The 25,954-nt window shown below is 43.4% G+C and overlaps 1 protein-coding gene across 5 annotated transcripts in view; it reads right to left on the bottom strand.

Annotated features, from left to right (window-relative positions):
• FRMD3 (FERM domain containing 3) overlaps positions 1–25,954 on the bottom strand; it is a 350,901-nt gene that overhangs the window by 110,812 nt on the left and 214,135 nt on the right. For all 5 annotated transcript variants that reach the window (XM_066257017.1, XM_066257016.1, XM_066257015.1 and 2 more), the window contains exons 4-6: positions 17,737–17,815; positions 10,871–10,968; positions 4,488–4,611 (exon numbers count right to left, since the gene is read on the bottom strand). In XM_066257017.1, coding sequence (XP_066113114.1) covers positions 4,488–4,611; positions 10,871–10,968; positions 17,737–17,815 — 301 coding nt within the window. The remainder of the gene's footprint in view (positions 1–4,487; positions 4,612–10,870; positions 10,969–17,736; positions 17,816–25,954) is intronic.

Below are 25,954 nucleotides of genomic sequence, written 5' to 3'. Positions count from 1 at the left end.
GAACTATTAGTTAATGATATTGTGAAGGCATTAAGAGCTATTTCCCAGCCGTTTCCAGTCCGCACCTTCTGGACACCTTATAGAATTGCAATTCCTTGCTCTTGGGTAAGAAAAAGACCACATGACTAGTTATGGCCATAGTGGTTAAACTGAAGTGACATGTATCACTTCCAAGCTGAAGCAATAGCCTCCAGAACTTTTTTTCCCTTTAGCTCAACAAGGCAAATTCAAGCTTGGAACTTCCACTAGTTACAAAGACAAAATGATGAGCAGAACTCCTCCAGGACTGCTGACCTCTGGTGGACACACAGCAGCGTAAGAAATAAGCCTTTCTCATTTTAAACCATTGAGCTTTGGGGATTGTTTCCTCACAAAACCTAGCTCTTCTTGACTGACACAGCGATGATTATTAAACTATGTTATTATATTTGTAAAACTGTGACTTCTCCCTACCCAGCCCTCCTGTTTAGTCAAAAATGTAGCATGTGTAAGGAAGCAAAGTTGACCCTGCCATAAATTTCAATCTTCACTCGTAAATAAAATAAGTCTCAGCACTTAGTTCATGGAAACTCTTACTAAAATGTTGATCCTCCGATTTCAAGCACCTCAAACTTACAAGGAGTCTCTATTTCACACTTTCTCCCCCTAACAGAGTCTCTTACTCATACCTGCCGATCAAGTCATCTTAGTTCTTCACACAGCGGGTTGCTCTCTGGGGAGGTGAGAGGGTTCTCCTTCCTCCCTGATTAATTTTCTCCCAAGATTCACAGCTTTCTTCCTTCCTCAGCACACAGAGGAGACAGATTCCAATCAAGCAAAAGGCTAGAAAAGACTGTGAAACCCACAGGTGGAAGTGTTTATCTCACTGTAAATCCTCAGCATCATTTCTGCTAATGTCTGAGCGTCTCTATTACCTTCTCTTTTGTTTTCTTTCTCAGCTGGTTCAGAAACCAGGCAGAAAGCAGGAGGTTATTTCGGGAGGCCACTCAAACCCAAAAAAGCCAAATGAAAACTTCTCAGGAAATTTCCCTAACAACAGGTCAATGATCACACATGACCCATGTAGTGTGTGGAAAGGTCACTGGTGCCATATCAACCTTGGAGAATAAGATAACATCTTGGTGCAGCCTCATAATGGCCTTTTCCATGTACTACTCCTTTCTGACACCGTCAGGTATGCAGAGCAATCCAATTCCTATACAAGATTGACATTTTGTGTGTATGTGACAGAGACAGAGAGAGGGGCAGATAGGGACAGACAGACAGGAAAAGAGAGAGATGAGAAGCATCAATTCTATGTTGTGGCACCTCAGTTGTTCATTGATTACTTTCTCATTATATGTCTTGACTGGGGGGCTACAGCAGACTGAGTGACCTCTTGCTCAAGCCAGCGACCTTGGGCTCAAGCTGGTGAGCCCTGCTCAAACCAGATGAGCTCGCGCTCAAGCTGGTGACCTCAGGCTTTCGAACCTGGGTCTCCCGTGTCCCGGTCTGACACTATCCACTGTGCCACCACCTGGTCAGGCACAAGATCAACATTCTTATGACCTGTGTGCAAAGAGCACACTGAACCCCCAGAGTAACCTGAGTGCCTAGAGCAGTGTTCCAGCTGAGTCTAGAAAGCACCCTCCTCTATACCATCAGCCAGTTCTTCTTATCTTCCTATCCAAACCTAATAAGTCCTCTCTCTGCTGCAGCAATGCAACAGGAAACACACCATTGCTTGAGGATTAGCAAAAATACATAGGAAAATACCCTCTGCAATTCTCCAGGCAATGCCGTGTGGTTTCTAGCTGTTCTGTCCTTCAGTGTACAACTCTGACTTCTTCACAGGGGTTCACATTTGGGTTATAAATGTGCAGTGACACTGAACAGCAGCTGTGATCAAGTCATAGCATTAACTTTTGAGATCTATTAAACAATGGTTGATTGGTGACCCCCTCTGTTCTCCAGGTGCAAGAGGACCACATTCAAGGTTATCAATAAATTTTAGGTGCTGGCACAAGGGCCAATCACAGCTTTCTGATTATAAAAAACAATTTAGACTCTTGAGTCACTATTTAGTCAAGAAATCCAGTGGGTCACTAAGTCTTTCTGCAGTGTCTCGAGACTTATTTCAAAGTTTTCTACTCCAATTTCTTTTCGGGTCCATAACATCTCTTGTCTGGACAGCAGAAATAACTAACTGGGCCTCCTGCCCACAGTCTCCACCCTCTGGCCATGGTGAGCACTGTAGAACACCAAGTCCTTTAGACCAGTGGTCCTCAACCCCCAGGCTGCGGACCAGTACTGGTCCGTGGGCCATTTGGTACCGGTCCGCAGAGAAAGAATAAATAACTTACATTATTTCCGTTTTGTTTATATTTAAGTCTGAACGATGTTTTATTTTTTTTAAATGACCAGATTCCCTCAGTTACATCTGTCTAAGACTCACTCTTGACGCCTGTCTCATAAGTTTGACAATTATATTTAAAAATACCACAGTTTTTACACCGGTCGCATAATTTTATTTTGTGCATTTATTCGTCCCACCCTAAAGGCCAGTCCATGAAAATATTTTCTGACATAAAATCGGTCCATGGCCCAAAAAAGGTTGGGGACCACTGCTTTAGACCCTCCAGGTGTGCTTTCTTCACCTTGGACTGTGAACAAAAACACTTACCTGGTAGAGTTTGGGAAGACTGAGTGCAGTAATAAGACTCTTAGCCCAGTGGGGGGTTTTTCGTCCAGTGAGTGCTCAATAAATCTTTATTACTATCCTATGTTCCTAGCATTGGAGGCCCTGAAAATTCTGATCACAACAGACCTTTCAGTTCCCAGCCTCTACCACTCCGCACACTGGACATGACCTCTGTCCTGATGGTCTCACCCTGTGCTCTGCACACACTGCTGGCCCACATGCCCCTCCACTGGACACTGGAACTTTATTTTTACCCTTGAGCATGCTTGTCCCTGAAATGTAAAAGGAGTAGTCAGAGTATCATATGTTTTTCAACAAAGTTTTCCATTAAGTGACAATACGCTAAAATTAGCCATAGAGAGTGAATGGTATGTTGCTTTCTACAATTAGTACACTTTTTTTTTTTATGTTTAATCTTCTAAGAACAAAGGTCACGTTTTCCAAGCTAAAAACATGCGGCCACCTTTAATGCCCACCTGTATGCTCTTCTCAGACTCACCAGAAGGGGGAGTGCCTGCATAAAGTAGGGCCCTCCAGCATTTCCTCACAAGAGGACAGTAATTTGTTCCAGTGTCACAATCCAGTGACACTCATTTTTTTTGTAATTACCAAAGGCCCAGATGATATAAGCCTCTCTGCTCTCACAGTTCTTCATCAATATTTGTCACAGCATAGCGCAAGCTTGCTATGATTATCATAACAATTTTTTTCTGTGATTTGCGTGGGTTCTAAATTCTAGTTACAGGCTAGAAGACCTTAGATACCTGAATTCCAAACTGCTGACAATTCCTATACATGCTCCATTTCATCCCTGGTAGCCCATGCAAAGCGGAAACGTCGCACAACGCTTAAAAGCACAGACTGGAGCCTGACCTGTGGTGGCGCAGTGGATAAAGCGTCAACCTGGAAATGCTGAGGTCGCCGGTTCGAAACCCTGGGCTTGCCTGGTCAAGGCACATATGGGAGTTGATGCTTCCAGCTCCTCCCCCCTTCTCTCTCTGTCTCTCCTCTCTCTCTCTCTCTCTCTCCCCCCCTCTGTCTCCCTCTCTCCTCTCTAAAATGAATAAATAAAATAAAATAAAAAAGCACAGACTGGAGCCAGGCTGCCCGAGGTCAAATTCTGCCTCTGCCGCTTGCTAGCTGTGTGATCTTGAGTAAGATGCTTAAGCTCGCTGTGCCTCAGCTCCCTCATCTATAAAATGGGAATAACCATGGCACCTATCTCCATGGTCGTTGTGAAGATAAGTGACTGAATACATGCAAGGAATTAGAATAGTGTCTGGGACACAGTGGATACTGTCTGTGATTGTGCTGCTCCTGTCATTACTACTCCAGTGAGCAGTTGTCCTGGAGCATTTCCACAGACAAGGAAAAGAGAAGGCATGGAATCCGTCACCCTGAAATCAGCTCAGCAGAGAAAACCTTGTCAAGGGGTTCCACGCTACTTGGAGTCAAAGCTTCCAGCAATGACCACAGGAGGGAAGAGGCGGTGCAAAGCTCAAAACAGAAAGGATTACTTATCTCCCCTACATTTCACATTCAGAAATTCAGGGTGGTTAAAATCCATAAGAAAATATATGGCTCTAATAACTGCTGATGATTCATAAACAGCCACCCAGGGGACCCCACACTACTGCCATTGTTATTAATGGAGGACCCTGACAGTGCCCAGAAGTATTGCTCTGACTCCTGATGCAGTCTGCCCACACATCACAAATAGTCTTTCTTCACAACACAATTTCCATATTCCCCATGGTTGGAATAGTTTCACACCTCTACCATTCTTACAAATGTCTACCCGTGTTACCTGAGTTCATTTTTATGGATTTCTGCTATTTTTCTTTCCAGCTTCTGTGACTGCTTAGGGAAAATCTCAAACTCACTGATGTAATTCTCAGGATGCTCATCAGGATCATAATCACCGAGCTCAGCTGTAAGCAGTAAAAAACAAAGGGAGACAGAAAGATTAACAACAACAACAAGGTGCACATGGAGTGGCTCCTGCCACCCAGAAGAAAGCTCGGAACAAGCTCACCAGTGAAATATACTTGTATTCATAGACCACAGCCTGAGTGTCTAGAAGCTTATATTTTAGTTCAGATTTAGTTGTTTGAGTTTGGGCACTTGCCAACCTCTCTGAATCTCATTTCTTTATCTATACAATAAAGGGATTTAAGTCATTGTTTCTCAATAGGGCACTTTTGGGGTTAAACAATTCTTTATTGTTTCAGACCTTCCAAGGCATAGTAGGATATTTAGCACTCCTACCCTTCAGGTACTAAGTGCTGGTGGCACACCCAGTCATTGTGATGAGCAAAAATACTTCTCCCAATATTTCCAAATGCTCCCCAGGGTAGGAGGTGGTACACCACCTTTAACTGGAAACCACTGAGCGTCCCTCAAAGTTCCTTTCACAACTCACTTTCTCTGAGTCTAGGAGTGCCCTGGCAGGAGCTGCCCACTCAGAGATTTATGTAGGTTTGGCTCACTCAATGAAAAATCACAACATGAAGGCACCTAAGAGGATTGCACTAGAAAATGAATGGACTGCTCTTTGAATTAAAGAGTGTATATCAAGTGGACAAGCATTCCAGAAAAAGGATGTTGCTGAATTCTAAGGATATTTCCAAGGGATCTGTATAAAAAGAAATGCCTGTACATCTCTGAGCACCCAGAGGGTCTAGGGCAGGATGGACCTAGATGTGCAAAGACCACAACCTGGAGCAGTGAAAGTGAGGCTCTGGCAGTGGGAATAGATTCTACTGATTCTATGAGCTTGATAAGGAGAATGAGCCAGGAAGGCGCAAGTGTTTCAGGTGGAAATGGTCCAGATACTTGCATGGAACCTTCTACAAAAGATGGTAGAAAACTTTTATTAGAAGAACTTGATCACCAATGTGATTTTGAAATAGATTGAAAAAGTCGAGACGCCCTGAGCACGTCTGCAAAATCACATACAACTCTGTAATTTGTATCCACTGTCCCTTCATTATTGAATCACCTAATGACTGGAAAAGGACAAAACTGCGAGGAAAGCCAAGCTCTGTAAAGGTTCTTAATTGAATTCGAATTACAGAATTCTTAAAACAACCGAAAATACCACGTGAGATAGAACTTTAAAAATAAGACCCAAAATGCCATCAACCATAGGTGGGAAATTGATTAATTTGATCTTATCAAATTTTAAATATTTCTATTCATCAAAAAACATCACAGTCAAAATAATAGATAACAACTTGAAAGAACATATTGGCAAAATCTAAAGCTAACAAGGGTGAATATCTAGCATAAAGAAGAAATCCCTGCAAATCAATAAGAAAATGGGCAAGAAGACCAACAGGAAGTTGGCCGAAAGGAGACAGCAAGTTCACAAAAGGGGAAATCCAAAGGGCTAGTGTAGGGAAATACTCACTCATTGTAACCAGAGCTATGCAAACCAAAGATACCATTTCACACCTGTAAGATCAACACAAAGGCTGGAAAGTTGGGTGATTGTATGTGTTGGCAGAGACATGAGGAAATGGAAATACTTGTACACTTCTGGGGGATCCCTGATACATGTAGCTCTTCTAGAGAACAGCTGGGGGTATTTAGTCAAATTTATGACCCACATATCCCATTTCTGGGCATATATTCTAGAAAAAAAAAGGAATAAGAAGGCAATTTTAGGGTTCACTGTCAGTCGGAGCAACGAATAAAATATGGGTGATATACCCTTCTGAATATTCTGTAGCAATTAAAAACAATAAAATGGATGTATATCCAGCAACATAAATAGATCCCTAAAACAGTGTTCTGAGCATAAAAATGAGTTCTACACCTCATTTAACTTACAAAATTTAAAAGTGTATACACACTAAACAATACCAATCATTTTATAAGAATGTATGAAATGTCAAAGATATGTATGAACCCAGTTGTTGCCTTTAGGAATGCAAATGGAGAATAAATGAAAAAAGGGAAATTAATCTATCAACCATAAATGGGCCTAAAGGGATCAATGCTAAGAATAGGTTAGGCCCTGGCTGGTTGGCTCAGTGGTAGAGCATCGGCCTGGCATTTGGATGTCCCGGGGTTCAATTCCCGGTCAGGGCACAGAGAAGCATCCATCTGCTTCTTCACCTCACCTCTCACTTCTCTCTCTCTCTCTCTCTCTCTCTCTCTCTCTCTTCTCCTCCTCTCCTGCAGCCATGGCTTGATTGGAGCGAGTTGGCCCCAGACACTGAGGATGGCTCCATGGCCTCCTCCTCAGGTAGGTGCTAAAAAATAATGGCTCCTGACACAATGGAGCAAGAGCCCAGAGAAACAGAGCATCTCCCCCTAGTGGGCTTCCCAGTTGGATCTTAGGGCACATGCTAGAGTCTGTCTCTGCTTCCTCTCCTCTCAAAAAAAAAAAAAAAAAAAAAAAGAATGGGTTATAAACTGATGGTTAACTCAACATAAGTTTTGAAAGAAACACACATAATATGCCCACATATACACATAAAAACACACACACACACATATATACCCCTGTGAGCTGACTATAAGCCTAAAATTTAGGAGTTGGTAAAACTCAATGATTCCATTTTCCATAGGGAATGAACCACTGATATGAAACTGGGTCACCTTCACTGCAACTGTCAGCTTGCACAGTGGTGGGGGGGGTACTGTTTGTGGGGGGGCCTTCTCTTTCCAGGAAAACTAGTGGGAATCAGTGGTCTTGCACTGTTCAGCACTGCACATAAGTAAGGCAGGAATGCCATGGAACCTGCACAGGTTGCCGGCCACGTTAATGCCAACACCTCCCCATCACAGGCCTGCTTTCCCATCCCTGAAGGCTTGGTTTTAACTCTGACTTTACCTGAAGCAAAAGGCAGTTTACAAATAGTGAAGGATTTCTAACTTTTCAAATTTTGCTTTTCATACCAAGAGGATTTGGGTAATCAGCTTGTGATTCTCTTTTCTACACATGACATTGAGGGTCCAGTTGTGACAAATAACACAGAACACATCGATAATTTGCAAGAGGAAACAGGCCCTGGCACATTTCTAAGAGAAGTAACCGTCAGAAACACCCAAAGAGTTGGAGCGAAAAGATGAGTGCGATCAGGTGGTGATGAACAGAAAGGGCCAGTCTGACGGTGGCCTGCCCCCTAGGGTGAAGGGGGCCCACTGCAACACTACGCCTGCCTATAGATCAATGGCACCCCATTACATTTAATTTCTAAGTAAAAAAATAAACTACAGAAAAAGAACTTGAGGTAGAAGATGTTATAGCTTCAGGGCAACGCCTGCAGAAGCCTTTCCCGACTGCCCTTCCTGGACCAAGGCCCCTCTGAGGTTGCAGCGGGAGGGCTGTGTCTCTACATTTAGCCATTAAAACATATCACAGATCTCTATGGACTTGTCTGCCTGCCCTCGCCCTAACCCGGCGACTTGGCATTGCAGTGCCTGCCACCCAGCAGCTGTTCCCTAAGTGCTCAGAGGACACGTGAGCAAACAAATGAATGAGGTATTGAACCAACCACTCCTTCCCAAGTATAGGAATAAAGCATACATTGGTGCCCTTGGGCAAGTGCCCTGGTTCACTTAACATTTTAATGGAGAACTTACTGTGTGCCCAACACAGGGGACTGCATAAAAAAGCCACCCCGAGACCCACTTCCATGGAATTTAGGCTCTCCACGGGGAGGGTGGGCAGGGGGAAGGTGCATAGTAAGCCCAAAATCAACTCAACAAGGCAATTTCGATGCTTAAGTGTTTAAAAGACAACAAATCAGTTGTGAAAAAGAATGATGTAATGATGTGCCGGAGGGAAGCTACTTTAGTAGTCCAGGAAGACTTCTCAGAGGAAGTGACTTCTAAATTGGGTCCTGAATGTCTAGAAGGAGCCACAGATCCACAGGGTTGAACACGCCAGGCAGAGGAGATAAGAACAAGCGTCCTGCCCTGTTGCTGTTCTGTAGGAGGAGCAGGAAAGATATTTTTACTGAGAAAGGATAGAAATAGATCCTAAGGTCCTGTGTGTTTGTTCCGTAGTTTGTACTTGTGAAAGGAACTGTGGGGCAGGTACTGAATATGCCTGTTGTGTTCAGTACGTGCAGGTGGCAAAACTCAGGGTGGCCGCCTGTTTTTAAACTCTCAGAATATACAGAAGCTGAGGACGTGCCCCTTCAAAGAAGCCAATGAAAAGTCACATAGCCTCCCTCTTTCTACTCCTTTATTCCACTTTCCCTGCCACTCTCTCTAAGCGTAAGCAGTTCCTACAAAGCAGATCTTTATCCACATTTGTAGTGAACTCTTATGTGCACTTGTAATGACTGCCCAGCATCAGAGAACTTTATGAATCTACTTTTACTGGACTTGCTACAAATGGCCCATGGATTCCCCTGCATGTTTTAGCTGAAAGGCCCTGTGGAGGTCCAATGTCCACTTGCAACCCTACTCTCTCCACAGCATGTGTGTGTGGTCAGTGAGAATAGCGACAAGCCATCAGATAGAGTGCCCCTCGTCTGGACAGAGGCTTTGTGGCTTTATTTCAATCATAGACAGGATGGAGAGTTTCCCATTACAGATCCATATTGGGCTTTCCCTTGGAGAACTGATCATTATTCACTAATAACTAAAAGGATTCTGAAATCCTTACAAGTGGTTTGCTGCTTGGATTAGTATCTATGCACTTTTCTCTTACGGAAGATGGTGCTACCTGACTAGGAAGTTTGGCCTCTTCAGAGGGAAGGGGGAGAACTATGGGGTTTCTACCTCCCTTAGTTCTGATGCAGGAGAGGCAGCTCTCAGAAGCACATCCCTGCCTTGGGAGAGAGGGAAGGACCTTTCCCATCATGGCATCACTGTCGTTCTGACTGTAACTGAATATCTCCAAGGGGTTTAACGCCTCGGCTGAATCCGCTTTGCAGCACTAGCTTGCTCCCAGGGGAAGGGGCCAATCAACACAGACACATTCTTTAGAATTCTCTGAGAGCACACACCTGGAAACAGGGTTCTCCACAGAATTATTTCACAGCACAGAGCATCCCGCAGGGACAGGATTGCCCATCACAAGGGTCCACAGGACAATGATGGCACTCTCACTCTCCTTCCCTGCCTCCCTTTATCTCTCTCTCTCTCCATCCCTCCTCCCTTCTCTCACCTCCCCTCTGTCCCCTCCCCTTCTCTCATAAACACATCATTAGCATTCATGCTACAAATGGCTGGATCACATGGGTCCTTCTAAACATCCCCTGCTGTCAAGCTGCCTCCCAACTAGTCCGGGGGTGGGGGGGGGGCATCTAAGTCTTACAAGACTCCTCACCACCTAGAGTGACCAGAAAAGCTGAAGAATTACATATGTGCTATATATATATATATATATATACACACACACACACACACACACACACACACATACATACACACACATACACATACATATATATATATCTGTATATGTATATATATACACATGTGTATGTTTATATATGTTTATAAATATATTGTGAACAAGGCCCACCAGGGGTGAGGACAACGGAGACACAGAGACCCAACTCCGGAGACCAGGTTCAGTGACGCAGATCCGCTTTATTCAGGAAGTAAGCTAGCTTATATACACAGGTTCAGCCTACAGGGTGTTACAGCATGTTCCTCAGAGCCAATGGCTGAAAAGGTCAGAGAGCTGCCTGGTTGGCACTGAGTCACTTCCTTACAGTGGGCGAGCTCCCTCCTGGGTGTGCCTAGGAGGGTTTCAGGTGCTGGAATGTTCTCACAGCATTGCATCAGCCACAGCTGCTAGGAATGCGCTCTGCGCTCTACCTACGATATATATAATGTTTTGACTTCTCATTCAAATGTTTGAATTTACATCTACCTTCCTGGACACAGTTTCCCCCTCGGTATACCCATTAGGCCCCACCGCTGGCAATGGGAACTCAGAGCATAGAACACCCCACACTCTTCAGACCTCCTCAAAAAGTCACACCTTCTGAGCTCAACCTCGGGATCTTGTGGACCCTTTGTTTTGCAGAAACCCTGAGATCACCGCAGCCCAGCCTCCCACCAGGACCCCACTGGCTTGGGAGGGAAAATAACCCAGGCTCCGCTGCTGAGTACCCAGCTCTGCCTGGCCTCAACCCACAGACAGGACAGAGGGGCACAGGTGGGGGCAGGGGGAGGCTCTAAACAGCTGAGGCTCTACAGTCCGGTTCAACTCACCTTGAACGATACAGGCACCCAGGTAGGCAGCATCTGAGAAGGAGCAGAGCAGTCGACCGTGGAAAATATCTCTTTTAATTTGCAGGTACAAAAGGTACCTGCAATACAAAAGGAGAAAGCCACCCTAAGTCTTGGTGAAGGCCTAAAGAGATGGAAGGATTGCTCATGCTTTACCCACCTGTATCACCAGAGCCCTACCCAGCTCCGAGGGGTGGCCAAGACATGCCAAGGCCCCCGGGGGCAAGCAGAGGGAAACCAAAGGCCTCCGAATTCAGAAGACCTGAAGTGTCCATGGCAGCTTCCAAAGCTGGGTGACTGACCCTTTTCAAAGAGACAGGAGAAAGACCAAGGAAAGCCATAGGGCCAGCAGCCACTATTCCTGGGCAGGAAGTCCCACATGATGACAATCACACCCCTGTCCCGACCACCTGTACCTCAGATACATGCTTCCCAAGTCCTCTGTGAAACGGAGTCAGGAAATGGATTCAATCAGTATACAAAGACTAGTATCCAGGGCACAGACTCACATTAATCTCAAAATGACTTTGTTATGAGGCCAGAAAGCCAATTCATTCATAACTAGAGCCATCATCTCCTCCTTAGTGTCCTCTCTCTCTCTACAGGGCAGCAAACTCAGATGCCTACAGAACTGGGCAAACCTGATGACGCATGAACCAGGCTGCCATAAGGGGGCCGGGGAAGCCGGATGCAGACCTCCGCCCCGGGTAGGGGTCAGCTGCTACACAGCTCCAGCCCGATGCCACTGCACAGAAGAGCAGGCGAGACGCATCCAGCCTTTCCAGAAAATCAAGGGGACCAAATTTAGAAGCTGTGCGCCAAAGGGGCTACTTAGGCAAGCATGACAACTCGGTAACTGAAAGTAACCACACCTGACGTTCTGATTGTAAGAAATTCCTAGTTGAATGAGTTATGTTAGGAAGCCACATTCTAATTCCTATATGGTAGATTAATCTCTACCTTGAACAAGTCCTGTCCATTGGTTTTGGACATCTAGGCTAAATACTTAAAATGTCAGAGTGATCTCTTTTCCAGACTTCCTAAGATAAACACCCAGTAAGGGGTGAGACAAGCCCTACATTTCTTATTATAATTTTTACCCGCCTACCTCTATAAACTATGTATGTTAAACGTTAACTGTTCCGCCCCACCAGTGTACAACAATCATGCCTCACTCCACCTGTGGATTTCATATAAACCTTTCTTCTGCCTTCTCCTCCGATTCCACTGTAGAAAATAAACCGCAAAACTGCCATTGCCCTGGAGCGTTAGCTCAGTCCCTTGAGATTTTGCTCCTGGGGCCAGGCCCCAAAAATCTTGGCTCATAATAAGTTACTTAAACCTTTCCCTAAGTTTGGAATTTCTTTCATTGAAAAAATAAAGTCCTTTAAATTTTAAATGTTGCAACAAAGTCTTTAAAAAATAAAAAACACTGTAGCATCAAACAAAAAAATACACGTGTGCCCAATTCGGCCAGGGGAGAGGCTCACACTGGTATGCAACCCCTGGCCAGACTCACTCTGTCATGGTCACTGTCCCTCCTGCTCCTCTGCACTGACCAAGCCCTCTGCAGATTTCCTCCTTCTCCTTAGGCAGGTTGGTTCCCTCATTCTAGACTCAGGCCTGGGTCTATTGCTTCTGACTAAAGCAACCTTGCAGACATGTACAAATTCTTCCTGTGGTTATGTCAGAATTTAACTCAGAGACCAATCTTTTTTCTTGGGATGGGGTAGGAACACCACTAATCGGTCTCAGTTACCAGTTCAAGTGCTCAAATAATCTGACCTCTACTCAGCCTGTGATCTGCCATATGCGCAACCCATTTTTAACAACTAATAAATGGAGGATTAGAGGGGTGATTGACATGCTGCAGTCCCACAGCTGCTGCCAGTGAGCTCACCATTTCTGGGTGTCGGTGCTCTGAAAGCACACTGGCCACACGGAAGGGTGCAGTGGCTCACTGGTGTTTATATTTGACAAATATTTATCCTACACCTGCTTTGTGCCATGCACTGTGCTAGGCCCTGGGGGATACGGTTGAGGCTTAAATGAGACTGTCCCAATTTTGTTTAGCCTATGTGCAGGGGATGAAGGTGTCCCTAATACATTTCTTGTTCCAAGTCTGGTGTGTACTTTGTCAGAGGACCAATGTGACACTTGTTAGACAAGGACCCAGAGTGGCTCCCGGAACCAGTGCTTCACACTTTAGTGAGCACACAGATCACCTGGCGGTCTTGTTAGCATCTGACTTCTAATTCAGTAGGTCTGAGTGGGAGACAAGAATTCACATTTCTAATATGCTCCCTGCTGAGGCCAGGCTGCAGGTCCGTGTACTGCACTGAGTAATAAGGTTCTGAGCCAGAGGTTCTCAGTCCCCACTGCCCATTAGAATCACCTGGGGGGTGGAGGGGGGGTTGTAAACACCTGCGCTATAGACCATACACTGAAGCCAATTAATCAGAACCAGGATCCTTACAAAAACATGTTTACGAATGTTCACACTGGCATTATTCAGAATAGCTAAAAAGTGGAAAACCCCCAAATGCCCATCAACTGATGAGAGGATAAAAGAAATGTGAATGCAGTGGACCACTGTCCAGCCGTGAAAGGAATGAAGTACTGATTCAGCTACAACCGGGATGAACCTAGGAAATGCCACACTAAGTAAAAAGAAGCCAGTCACGAAATGTCACAGATGATTCCATTTATATGAAGTGTCCAGAGTAGGCAAATCTACGGGGTTAGGAAATAGATTAGTGGCTGTCAGGAAACAACTGCTTAGGTATAGATGGGGTTTCCCACGGGAGTAACAAAAATGTTCTGGTACTAGATTGTGGGGATGGTGGCACAACTTTGTGAACATACTAAGCCAGTTGAAGTGTACACTGTAATATCTAACAAAAGAAATAAATACTTCTGAAAATCCAAATTGCCTTAGAATAGTGTTGTCAAATTTTGTCATACTTTAAAAGTACCAGGAGGGCTTATGAAAACACAGATTGCTGGGCCCTACTCCAGGTTGAAGGCAGGGGCTGAATTCCCAGGTGATGCCAAGGCTACTAGTCTGCAGACCTCACATTGCAAGGCCACACAATACTTGAAATGACTAAGTCTTTCCTTTTTTAAAGAAGAATGTAAACCAGCAGGGCCCATGCCATGAAGTTTCTTTCCTACTTGCTAAATATTTATATATACGTTGAACAGAAAGCATGCCTTTCCACTTTTTGATGAGTTTGGTAGTAACAGAGTTTCAAACAACCATTTACTGATGAATGAGAGCTTTGGATTCTGATCCTGGAAATCAGAAATCAAGTTTGACAAGAGCTGCCTGAGAAAGAAAAAATCAGCTTCCACAGCATCCGAGCCTGGATGCTTGATCTCCAGAGATAATCATGGATTATTGTGGATTCAACATAATCCACTGAGCCTTAAAAAAGGCTTCAGGTCCAGGTACTCTGTGTTTTTTTTAGTACAATAGCCACTAAAAAAAATAAATAATAATAATAATAATAATAATAATAATGCATCATCCTTTAGTATCACACTTGCGTGAAAGGATTTGGCAACCAGAGGCTCTGGGGCCTACATGACTGCACCACTATTAATGGTATTGCTTCTCTGCCTGGCCCAAACTGAAACATCATTCTGACTAAAAAAATCAAAACCAAAATACTTTGATTACATTTAATCATATACAGTATTTATAAAAAGGAAGGAAGAAAGAAAGGAAGGAAGGGAGGGAGGAAGGAAGGAAAAGGAAGGAAGGAGGAAAAGGCTGTAAGATGATGAAATAAATGGAGAGATACAGGAAGAATAAAAAACAATTTCAAATGTCCTTTTTGTGAGAGTATTTTTGTTGTATTTTCTCTTTTAAACTTGCCTTTTTTCTCAATGTTTCTTTATCCCTAAGCAAGGTTGTGAATGTGATCTTAACTTCTCATATATTAAATTTATCTTAATTTTTGGATTAATCTTACAATAAAATAATTTCTCAAACAAGAAAAGCCATACTCTTTCAAGACAGGATTTAAATCATGAGTTCCTAGGGCATTCTACATTTTTTACTTTTAGATTAGTTTTGAATGCTGAGGACTGTACTAAGAAAAGTCCATTGCCCTGGCAGGTTGGCTCAGTGGTAGAGCGTCAGCCTGGCGTGCAGGAGTCCTGGGTTCGATTCCTGGCCAGAGCACACAGGAGAAGCGCCCATCTGCTTCTCCACCTCCCCCCTCCTTCCTCTCTGTCTCTCTCTTCCCCTCTCGCAGCTGAGGCTCCATTGGAGCAAAAAGATGACCTGGGCGCTGGGGATGGCTCCTTAGCCTCTGCCCCAGGCGCTAGAGTGGCTCTGGTCGCAACAGAGCGACGCCCCGGAGGGGCAGAGCATCGCCCCCTGGTGGGTGTGCTGGGTGGATCCCAGTCGGGCGCATACGGGAGTCTGACTGACTGCTTCCCCATTTCCAACTTCAGAAAAAGAAAAAAGAAAAAAAAGAAAAGTCCATCTCTACAGTGCAAGGACTGAGCACTGTCTTAATTTCCTTAAGAGACACAAAAAGTCACAATTTTCCACTAATCATACCTTAACTATTCAGTCAAATTTATGCAAATGCTAGCAAATTTATCTGAGAGGGATTTAATTATGATTATTAGCTGAAACTTTGTTTTCTTTTACTTTCAAATGGAACTTTTCTCAACAACAGAAGATCTATTGTTAATTTATATTAAGACACATATTAGTTTTTATCCTCCACACAAGATTATAAAAAAAATTGACAAGAGGGAGCTATTTTGGCCCCTGAGAGATCTTCCTAATGATACTGTTAGCACCACCCCCAAAGTCCAGACAGCAGGACAAATCTTTCTCTCTGTCTTTGGTAGCTTAGACAGGCCCTGCACCCTGGGCTATGCAGAGATTAGGGATTGAAGAATTTATCAGATAAATGAATAAATGTTTGAGCCATCAGCAGACCAAATATTGAATGATTCCATTCATATGAAATGTCCAGAACAGGTAAATCTATAGAGACAGAAAGCAGATTAGTGGTTGCCAGGCAGGGGGAGAGGAGACTGAGCAGAGACTGCTAATAGGCACCATGCTTCCATTTAGGGTGATAAGAAAACATTCTGGAACTCGAGAGTGGTGATGGTTTCCTAACATTGTGAATGTACTTAATGCAATAAACTGTACACATTAAAATGGTGAAATTAATTTCTGTTATGTGAATTTCACCTCAATTTTTAAAAACACAGCAGGCCAGATTGCAAATACTACCCACCATATATAATGTCCATTATCTACAGTATGTCCGGAAAGTCATGGTGCACTTTTGACCGGTCACAGGAAAGCAACAAAAGACGATAGAAATGTGAAATCTGCACCAAATAAAAGGAAAAAACTTTCCCAGTTTCATACCTATTCAGTGCAGTTCGATGTGGGCTCACGCACAGAATTTTAAGGGCTCCTTAGGTAGCTATCCCGTATAGCCTCTACAGACTCGTCACTGACTGATGGCCTACCAGAACGGGGTTTCTCCACCAAACTGCTGGTTTCCTTCAACTGCTTATCCCACCGAGTAATGTTATTCCTATGTGGTGGCGCTTCGTTATAAACGTGCCGATATTCATGTTGCACTTTGGTCACGGATTCGAATTTAGCAAGCCACAGAACACACTGAACTTTCCTCTGAACTGTCCACATCTCGACTGGCATGGCCGTGGGCTGCTCCACTGTATACACGGTGTTACGTCATCATCTGTGCCTGCACACATGCTGCCACATTATCCTACAGAAACTGGGAGGGTTTTCCTTTTATTTGGTGCAGATTTCACATTTCTATTGTCTTTTTGTTGCTTTCCTGTGACCAGTCAAAAGTGCACCATGACTTTATGGACACACTGTATGTATTTCTCTGTTCCATACCTATACCCTGCCCCCGCCCCCAAACACAACCCTCACTAAATTGCTGTGTGCAAATTTCATAAAAGGAAACAGAACCACATGCTCCCTTCCAACGTCACTTCAGTGCCACTATGGTCAAGCTTTACCAGACATTCATGGATGATGAGAAAGCAAAACATCCAAGACTCCCAACACGTGCCCTGCAAATGATCGTCAGCAAACTTCACTTGTATCTCTGTTGCATTAGTACCTATGTAGGTTATTTTGAGAGATGATTATACAGAGTGATTTTTGCAGTCACCAAATAACAGCTTCATCAAGAGCTAAGCACAGAAGTTCTCCTCCCCATCTGCAGAACTGGCCCTTCTGGGAACCCACTCAGCTGCACTGGCCCAGGCTGTGCATGGAAGCCAACCCCCCAGAAGGTAGACTGAATGTGGACCCAGCAGAAGAAGATGAGAAGTGGGGAGGCCTGAGAATTGGCAAACTCAGACAGCTGGGCTGAGAAGAATCTACAAGGAGAGGGAAGCTGACCCCACCATCACTCATTTAGCAAGCAGAATGTGGGATGACCAAGAGTCCCTTCCAGCAAGTGACCTCTTCCCTCCCAGAAAAGCTTAGACCCAGAAGATACTGGTCCAAGGGGTTCACTCGCTATGAATTTGCTCATATCCTAAAGAGTCATCTTCTGTTTATTTTTAGCACCCCACTGTCAGATGTTTTCAGAGAGCACCTCCTCCTTATAACCGCTGCTGTTTTGTGCAGTTAATTACACTCCCAATGACAAGTGCTTGAAAAATCCTGAGACAATTAAGTGCAACAGAAACATTCCCAGCCTGAATACTGAGTTGAGCACTGCTTCGCTGAGAGGTCCTGCTCCAGCACATCTAGCCTGTGAGCCTCAGAGTCCCTGGCTGGTGAAGGGGGCACAGAAACATAAAACAAAGAAAAATACCTTGTGAGCTCTTCTTTAATCTTCAGGGGTTCATGTGGGTAGAATTTCACTCTAAAGCACATGGTGTATGGTGGATGAGCTGAAACATCATAAAAAAAAAAAAAAGCATGAGAAAAGCAGAAAAACACCGTGGACTCAAACACACACAGGAAAATCAGCCATGAAGCCTTACAGGCTAGCCTGGGGGGTGGGGGTGGGGACAGGGGCAGGGAGAGGGTGATTTTTCTGGATGAAGCAGGTATTATACCCAAGAAAACAAAGCCACAGTGACAATAAAACTCAAAAGTCTCTTGGCAGGATGCCCAAACCAAATGCAGGCATGATACAGGCAATCTAGTCGGGTGGTGCACCCTTCCACATCACAGCCTCCTTCACTCCTTCCTTCTCTCTGCGTCACAGCTTCAAAGGGCACTTTCTCTTCCTATTCTTCCTGTCCCCTTGGGACAAATTGCCCATAAGCACCATTCAGATCTTTGGCCTAGTTATTTAACCATTCTCTAGCCCGGGAGGTAGAAAAATGTCACTGTACATGACTAGTTTTCCCAAAGCAATGGTACCTTTGAATTAAACTTGAGATTTAAAAAAAACTCATTTATTGATTTTAGAGAGAGAGGGAAGGGAGGGAAGAGAAGGGAGAAGGAGGGAGGAAAAAAGTGAAGGAAGGAAGAGAAGAGAGAGGGAAGGAGGAGAAGGGAGGGAGGAGAAGGGAGAGGGAGGGCTGGAGGGAGAGAGAAACATCGATTTGTTGTTCCATTTATTTGTGCATTCATTGGTTGACTCTTGTATGTGCCCTGACCAGGGGTCAAACCCACAACCTTAGCTGGAAATAACACTCTGACCAACTGAGCTACCTTGGCCAGGGCCCTAAAATCAAGATGTTTAAATGGAGTCAGCCACACACAGATCCTACTTTGCATATTTTTCATATTATTTTAGTGTTATCTATCTATGAGGCCGTCACTAGTAAGAAAATAAATATACTGCTCACAAAAATTAGGGGATATTTCAAAATGAACACAAAGCAATAAAATATCCCCTAATTTCTGTGAGCATTGTACTTTCATAATATCCTGATTTGTCTGAATCAAGATAATACTATGTAGACTGAAATTCTGGTTAGGGTCCATGATTCTAGAATGTTCTAATTGTATTAAATATCCGAAACTCAATGATCAGCTAGGGGGATTCTACAAGATTTCTGATGTGGTCCTGGGTGGTGCCTCAGTGGATAGAGCACCAGCCAAGCATATGGACATCCTGGGTTCAATTTCCAGTCAGGGCACTCAGGAGAAGTGACCATCTGCTTCTCTCCCACCCCCTCTCCCCCTTCTCTCCCTTTTCCCCTCCCACAGCCAGTGGCTCAATTGGTTCAAGTGTGGCCCCAGGCACTAAGGATAGCTCAGTTGGCCTGAGTGTGTCATCCTTAGGTGCTAAAAATTTCTTGGTACTTGAGCATCATCCCCAGATGGGATCACCAGGTGGATCCTGGTCAGGGTGCATGCAGGAATCTGCCTCACTATCTCCTCGCCTCTCACCTAAAAAAAGAAAAGAAAAAAATTCTTTTTTAAAAATTCTTTAAATTATAAGACTGCTGTATTAACCTAATAAATGCACACAGATGCAGTAAGATGTGTTCTGATTTCAGGTAATATATAAAATGAGCATCTTACAATTACTATTCCTACAGCTCTGACATATCCACTCATTTCTTGCCTTTGTATCAGTATGGCTACTTGGGACCAATTCTGCATGTACATCTATGAAACAGGATCCTACTCTCCCCCAAACCTCCTTGCATTATAAGCAAGGGTTAAATCACAGGCCAACTATACAATGTCTGGGGCTACTCTGTATGCAGACAAATTCTTTATGTAGAAAGGACTCTCAGCATCAAATATGAATGTATAATGAGGGTAATTTAATAAGAAAAACAATTCTTAAAAATAATTTGAAAGAAAGCATCCAAATCACAGGAAAACAGCAGTATCTTGTTAGCTATCTCAGCAGAGACAAACTGATTAAAAATAAACGCACATGCACACAAGCACACACACATATGGCAGAACTTCCCATTCAACATCCTCCATCCCCACCAGGAACTAGCAAACTTTTTAACTGAGTTGGATGCTCCTAACACTACCCTGCATTCTCTAGATTTAAGAAAGTGAACATTTTTCTGGAACACTCGGAGAAAATGGACACCTCCTAGACAGCAATGAAACAACACAGAAAATACAAGTGATTCTCAAATCATTCACCTTTCGTGAGATTAGTTCAGTTTTGACTCTAAATAGTTTATCTTTACACATCCCTCAGATTTCTTAAAACTGTTTAAACTATCACCTTTAAATACTCAAACCAATGAGTATTTTATTATTAAACCCATGGAATGTCCTTAATAGAAAGACAGAGTTTTTGTAAGAGAAGAACAACAGAGCAAAAGTGGAAATAACATAAGAAAGTTTTCTCCTTTCTTCCTTTTATTAAAGTCCTCAAAATTAATACATCTTTAAACACAACTAATGAAGATAGATAGATAGATAGATAGATAGATAGATAGATGATAGAGATAGATAGATAGATAGATAGATAGATAGATAGATAGATAGATAGAACATCCCCCCTCACTTTCCTTCACTGCATCTCTTTTCCTGCCCCTTTTGCACTCCTGAGTCCCCACCCCACCTCAAACTCGCCACCACTGTTAACAACTGCATATATATTCTTCCATCCCTTTTTACATCCTCACCCAAATATAAATATATACCAACATGATTACATGTATGAGACAGATTTTTATAATTCAGCCTCACAAAACAAGATCACACAACAGATGTGTCTCCTGCTTTTCTCACTTAATTCTGTATTCTGCCCACCTCTCCAGGGTGGTAGATACAGATCTATAATAACTGCATAATAGCTTATGCTATGGATACACCAGAATTTACTCCATTACTTCCATTCTTCTCTTCTATCATCATTCAGGTCATGTCTATATTTTTGCAATTTAAATAATTTATATACATATATACATATTTACAAAAAAATATGTGTATATTTATAGATTTATAAATTTTTAAATGAACAGATATTTATAAAAGGACATATGCACAAGGATATATACATTTATAAGATAATTGTGCAGCCTGACCAGGTGGTGGCGCAGTGGATAGGGCGCCAGACTGGGATGCGGAAGGACCCAGGTTCGAGACCCCGAGGTCTCTGGATAGAGCAAGGGGTTACTCGGTCTGCTGAAGGCCCACGGTCAAGGCACATATGAGAAAGCAATCAATGAGCAACTAAGGTGTCACAAAGAAAAACTGATGATTGATGCTTCTCATCTCTCTCTGTTCCTGTCTATCCCTCCTCTCTCTGACTCTTTCTCTGTCTCTGTAAAATAAAAAATAAGAAGATAATTGTGCATATATCATTAAATACTTGTATTTTTGTTTCTATAACACAACCTCCCCAAATTTGAACTGGTGGGCCAATAACATGTGGGAAGACCATTTGAAGACAGTGCTCATGGTCCTTCTGAGTCTTCTCTAAAATAAACCTCCCAGTTCCTTTACTCCTCATGTGAAGCAGTGTTGAGTGCCCTCACCTGGGTATTTCCTGTCTACTCTGTGTTTCCTCCAGCATGGGGTCTCAGGGGTTGCCACACCTGCTCAGGTGAGGGGACCATCATCAGCATCACTTTGGACATAATTGTTGCTTCCCCTCAAACAGCCTCATCTCAATGCTGATTCACTCTGAGTTTACAGCAGACCAACAATCTTAACTCTTTTCAAGTGTGCTGTTGCTATATCATACATAAAAACCCACTAACCCAGTGGTGGGATTCAGCCAGTTTGCACCAGTTCAGTAGAACCGATACCTAATTTTGTGTTGAGTTCAGCGAACCGGTTAAAATGGCACTTGGAATCAGGGTTCTCTCTAAGGTGGGCACCTGGGCAGCTGCCCAATGTGGAAATCACAAATTTACATTCCTTACTCTTTTTTAACATTCATCTGTGCAACAGCGTATTCTAAGCACCCATAATAATGTTCATTCTGTTCATAGGTGAAAAAAATTGCAAGTGAAGAGGCCAATCAAGAAGCAATATGGAAATATCTTAAATAACAGTTTTAATTTTTTCAGGTATTATTTAATGTTTTAACTAATATTTTAAAACTCTTTCTTATAACATAATCTAGTTGTGTATACCTCTTTTGTTGTTCTTATTTAAGTATTAAATGCATGAAATAATAAACTACCTTTCAGCATATCGTTTTTTATACTTAAAATGGTCATTAGGGCAGAGAACCAGTTGTTAAATTATTTTAATCCCACCCCTGCACTAACCCCTTTCTCTATTCTCTAGGATGTGACAGTGGCAGATATTAATATAAGGTACTAGTGATACACTCACGGCTAGACCCATTCTCAAAAAAGAGTGAGAGTGGGCAGCAGAAAAAACGGGAGGGGGCACTTTTCAAATCTGATATTTTCTATCCATTTTCTTCTACTGTCATATATATACCCCGATTGTATCTTTCTCACATATTGATCCAGCATCATTGACCCCAATAATAGAAAAGGTTTCCATGTAAGTAAAGGGGCACATGATTCTGACATAGCCACACGTAGCAGCAGGGACCAGCTCTGAGGAGAAGCTGGACCTTGCCGCCCAGGCCTGAAGGGGCCCCTGGGCGGTAAGTTTCCTCTTGAAAACTCATCGCTGCTCTAGGCTGCAAAATTATATTATAAAGCAAGTAGTAAAGCTGAAGAATGATTCTTCACAGGGTTGAAACAAGTTAAAAAAGATAAATAATCTCCCCCTAAAATGTTGATCTAGTTATGGGTGACAAGATTTATGAGGATTTAGACCTTTGTATATCTTATTCAGCTTTTTATTCTCAGAGCTTATTATTGACAAAAGATTGACTCTGCCTGTCTGGCTGAATGAGCGGATGATTGATGGTCCCCGCTTTGAGGCAGATGTGAAGAACAGTCAGTGCTGCCACCACATTCATCCCATCACCACAACACTAGGCTGGAGGGTCCGCAAGCTGAATTACTATGGCAATTTCTAGGGTTTATGTTTTGAAAACCACTAGTTAGTCCTACACCTCAACTTCTGCCCTTCAACATCTGAAACAAATTCAGCGACTCCAGAGTTTGTCAGAATAGCTACTAGAGAAAGGATTAATTAAACCAATCAACAGGTACACCTTGGCCAGCCACTGGGTACCAGGCACGGGTTTCAATGTACAAATAACAGCAGCTGTAAACAGACAAAAGTATCTTCATAGAGAATACATTCTGGTGGGATGTGCAGCCACCAGAGTAAAAATCAAAATAAATCAAAATCAAAACAAATAAGTAAAATATGCAGGACATTCAAAGGTCGTAAGCACTGTGAAGAAGAATAGAGCAAAGAGAATTTAAGAGGTAAGAAAACACCACCTCATCTCTGTTCCCATTTCTTATTCCCAATTTACAATCAAATCCACAAAAGTAAGTACAATTCTCTTTTCTACCTTCTAGAAAACCAAACAAGGAGAAAAACTTGATTACTTGAAAATTTAAATCATTGAACAAGAGAATGGGGGAAAAGTCCCCCCCCCCAAATCCTGGCTCTCAAGCACCGACTTACACCCTGCCAGCAGTGTAACTGCTGCAGAAGGCAGATTTCCCAGGTTCCACAGTGAGCATTTACTCCCCGGATCACACCTAAGGTCAGAGTCCCCTGTGGAGATGAGCCTGTCCTCTTCTCCAAACAGCTAAGTGCCTCTTACATTCAGCATCCATGCCTTCTTATTCTTAAACTACAAAGAAGGCAGGATGGAATAAAGGGTGACTTTTATCTGTGCCAAACATTCGGCACAGCAGCAGTAGTTGGAAAGGTCTAGTGAAGGGCCTACCCACGGAGCAGGAGGCACCTGGCATGGAGGCAACACGGGCAGTAAAAGCACATTCTACCCGGGGGCCCTACCCCGGTGGTGTCATCATGAGCAGCCACTGTGCATCTTTACCAGACTAGACAGCACGGTTACTCCATGGGGGAGGACACTGTCTCCCTGTGGTGCTAAAGCTGCAGCAGCAGCAACAGAGACAAATGGGGAGGTGGCTTCCCCAAATTTCCCAGAGGATGAGTCCCTGAATTTTGGAAGGGACTTCTAATAGTGACCTTGAGCAAGCCACCTTACTTCTTTGTTCCTGCTCTGGAGGAGGAGACAGCACCAGGGGCCGTGTCTATTGCCCACAGGTGTTGGGACAGATTTAGTGGGCTCTTGGCACAGGCACAGGACACATTATCGAAACAGCAGCTTTGGTGTGTGGGGATAAGCACTCCTACCTGGAGAAGAGAAGGAAAGGAGGCACAGGAAATGGAAGGGAGGAGATGGAATAGACCAAATTAAATTCAACAGCTCAACAGCTGAAAAACATTTACTCGGCCACGTAAGTGCTTAAAATTAGAATACCACTGAGCAGCAGAGAAGGGGGGAAATCCTATTTTAAAATGCCAGGAGCATATAATTGCATGGAAAACAGCAGGGCTCCTCTCCCAGAACCCTCCGTTACCAGCCTGCCAGGGCCAAGGAGGCCAAGAGTCTCTGCGGGCAGCTCAGTGGCCCCTCTCTGTGTCAACAGGTCCCAGGTGTCATCATCTGGGTAGTTTGTTAACAGTGAGGGTACAGGGAGAACAGGCATTGATGAAGCAGAGACAGACTTTCTCATCTCCACTTTGAGAGCATGCCCAGAACTGGGAATGGGGATGCCAAAGGATTAAGTGAGTGTGCTCCCAGGTAAAAAAGAAAAAGAAACTTTCTATTTTTAACCAACAGCCATCCTCAAATCTTTATTGAGAAACAAATAGGACTTCTTTGTGAGTAAAACATCACTTAGCAGCTTTTCTTAAAATGCAGAGGTCTTCCTCCAATCACTGAAAATAACTACAGGAAAAAGAAAAGAAAACATAGCTTCAGGAATAGACATGTAAAAGCATAATCTCTCTTGTATACATTCTGGCTGACAGCTACAAAAAACTTCCCCCAACTTAAACAATAGTTGAAACATAGAGCCTGTGGCCCTGGCAAATGTTAGGGCAATTTTTATACCTGGGATCTCTCTCTCTTGTGCCTTTCTCCCCTGTAACTCTATTGGAAAAAAAAAAGTGTGTCCAATTTGTCAGACTTTAAGACTTACTGCAGAAATATTACAAAGGGTCTGCTGTTACAGAAAGAACCATGAACACCCAGACAGTAAGAGGCTTCCTTTCCAAAGGATCCCTAGTAGGCATCAGGGGCTCCTGGCCTTTTCAGAACAACGGGTACCTTTTGATTCCTAACCAAATGAGCAGTGTCCCTCCCATGTCTTTCCAGGGGACTTTAGAGTGAGAACTGAACAACACACCACTGTGTGTGACTCACACACAGTGACATCTTTGTTGATGAAATCACTCGGGCATATACACTCTTTCTGCACATGTGCTAAATGACACTTGGACACCGAAAGGACCAAGCATTCCTCACTCATGCAATGACTATAACTCTTGAAATGTGTTCAAACAAACCAGCCACAGAGAACTGCTCTCATAAAGACTGCTCTCCCAGTTGGAAATAATTATCATCACTCAGTGATGACTGTTACTATCATCAGCATCAACAGCAGTAATAATCCCCACATCACTTTTTTATTGAGTGACAACCAACAGCCTCCAATATGTTACTGGCACTGCACTGCCTCTACTTTCAAAGCAGAGATGGTTTTTTTAAAATTGTATTTAATTCATCCTCCTCCTATAACAGTTCTCTCTTATACTTTAATCGTACACACGGGAGCACCACACGCCCACACATGCATGTGCTGAGTGAAGTCACACTCCAAGAACTCTCTTAGGGGACACTGGAGTGCCAAGCACCTGCTCACAAATTCTTATTCTTGGCATTCTCTGTCTGCCTATGCTATTCAGGAAAAGCTCTCACAGCAATTTGGTGTGAAACATGTCTAATGTCAAGTTCACCATTTGGACAAGTTGCTGTGGCCACACTGAAACTCTTCGCTTCCATTTTCTCATCTGTAAAATGAAGGTAATAATAGAACCAATGACACTGCACAGGAATCAACAGGATTTCTCCATAAGGGACCAGGGAGTAAATATTTTCTACATTGTGGGCCCCAAGGTCTCTGTTCCAGCCACTCCACTCAGCTGTTGCAGTGTGAAAGCAACCA

This window comes from Saccopteryx bilineata, chromosome 2, assembly GCF_036850765.1.
Source record: "Saccopteryx bilineata isolate mSacBil1 chromosome 2, mSacBil1_pri_phased_curated, whole genome shotgun sequence".
NCBI classification, from domain to species: domain Eukaryota; kingdom Metazoa; phylum Chordata; class Mammalia; order Chiroptera; family Emballonuridae; genus Saccopteryx; species Saccopteryx bilineata.
This window is presented reverse-complemented; position numbering and strand designations above follow the sequence as displayed.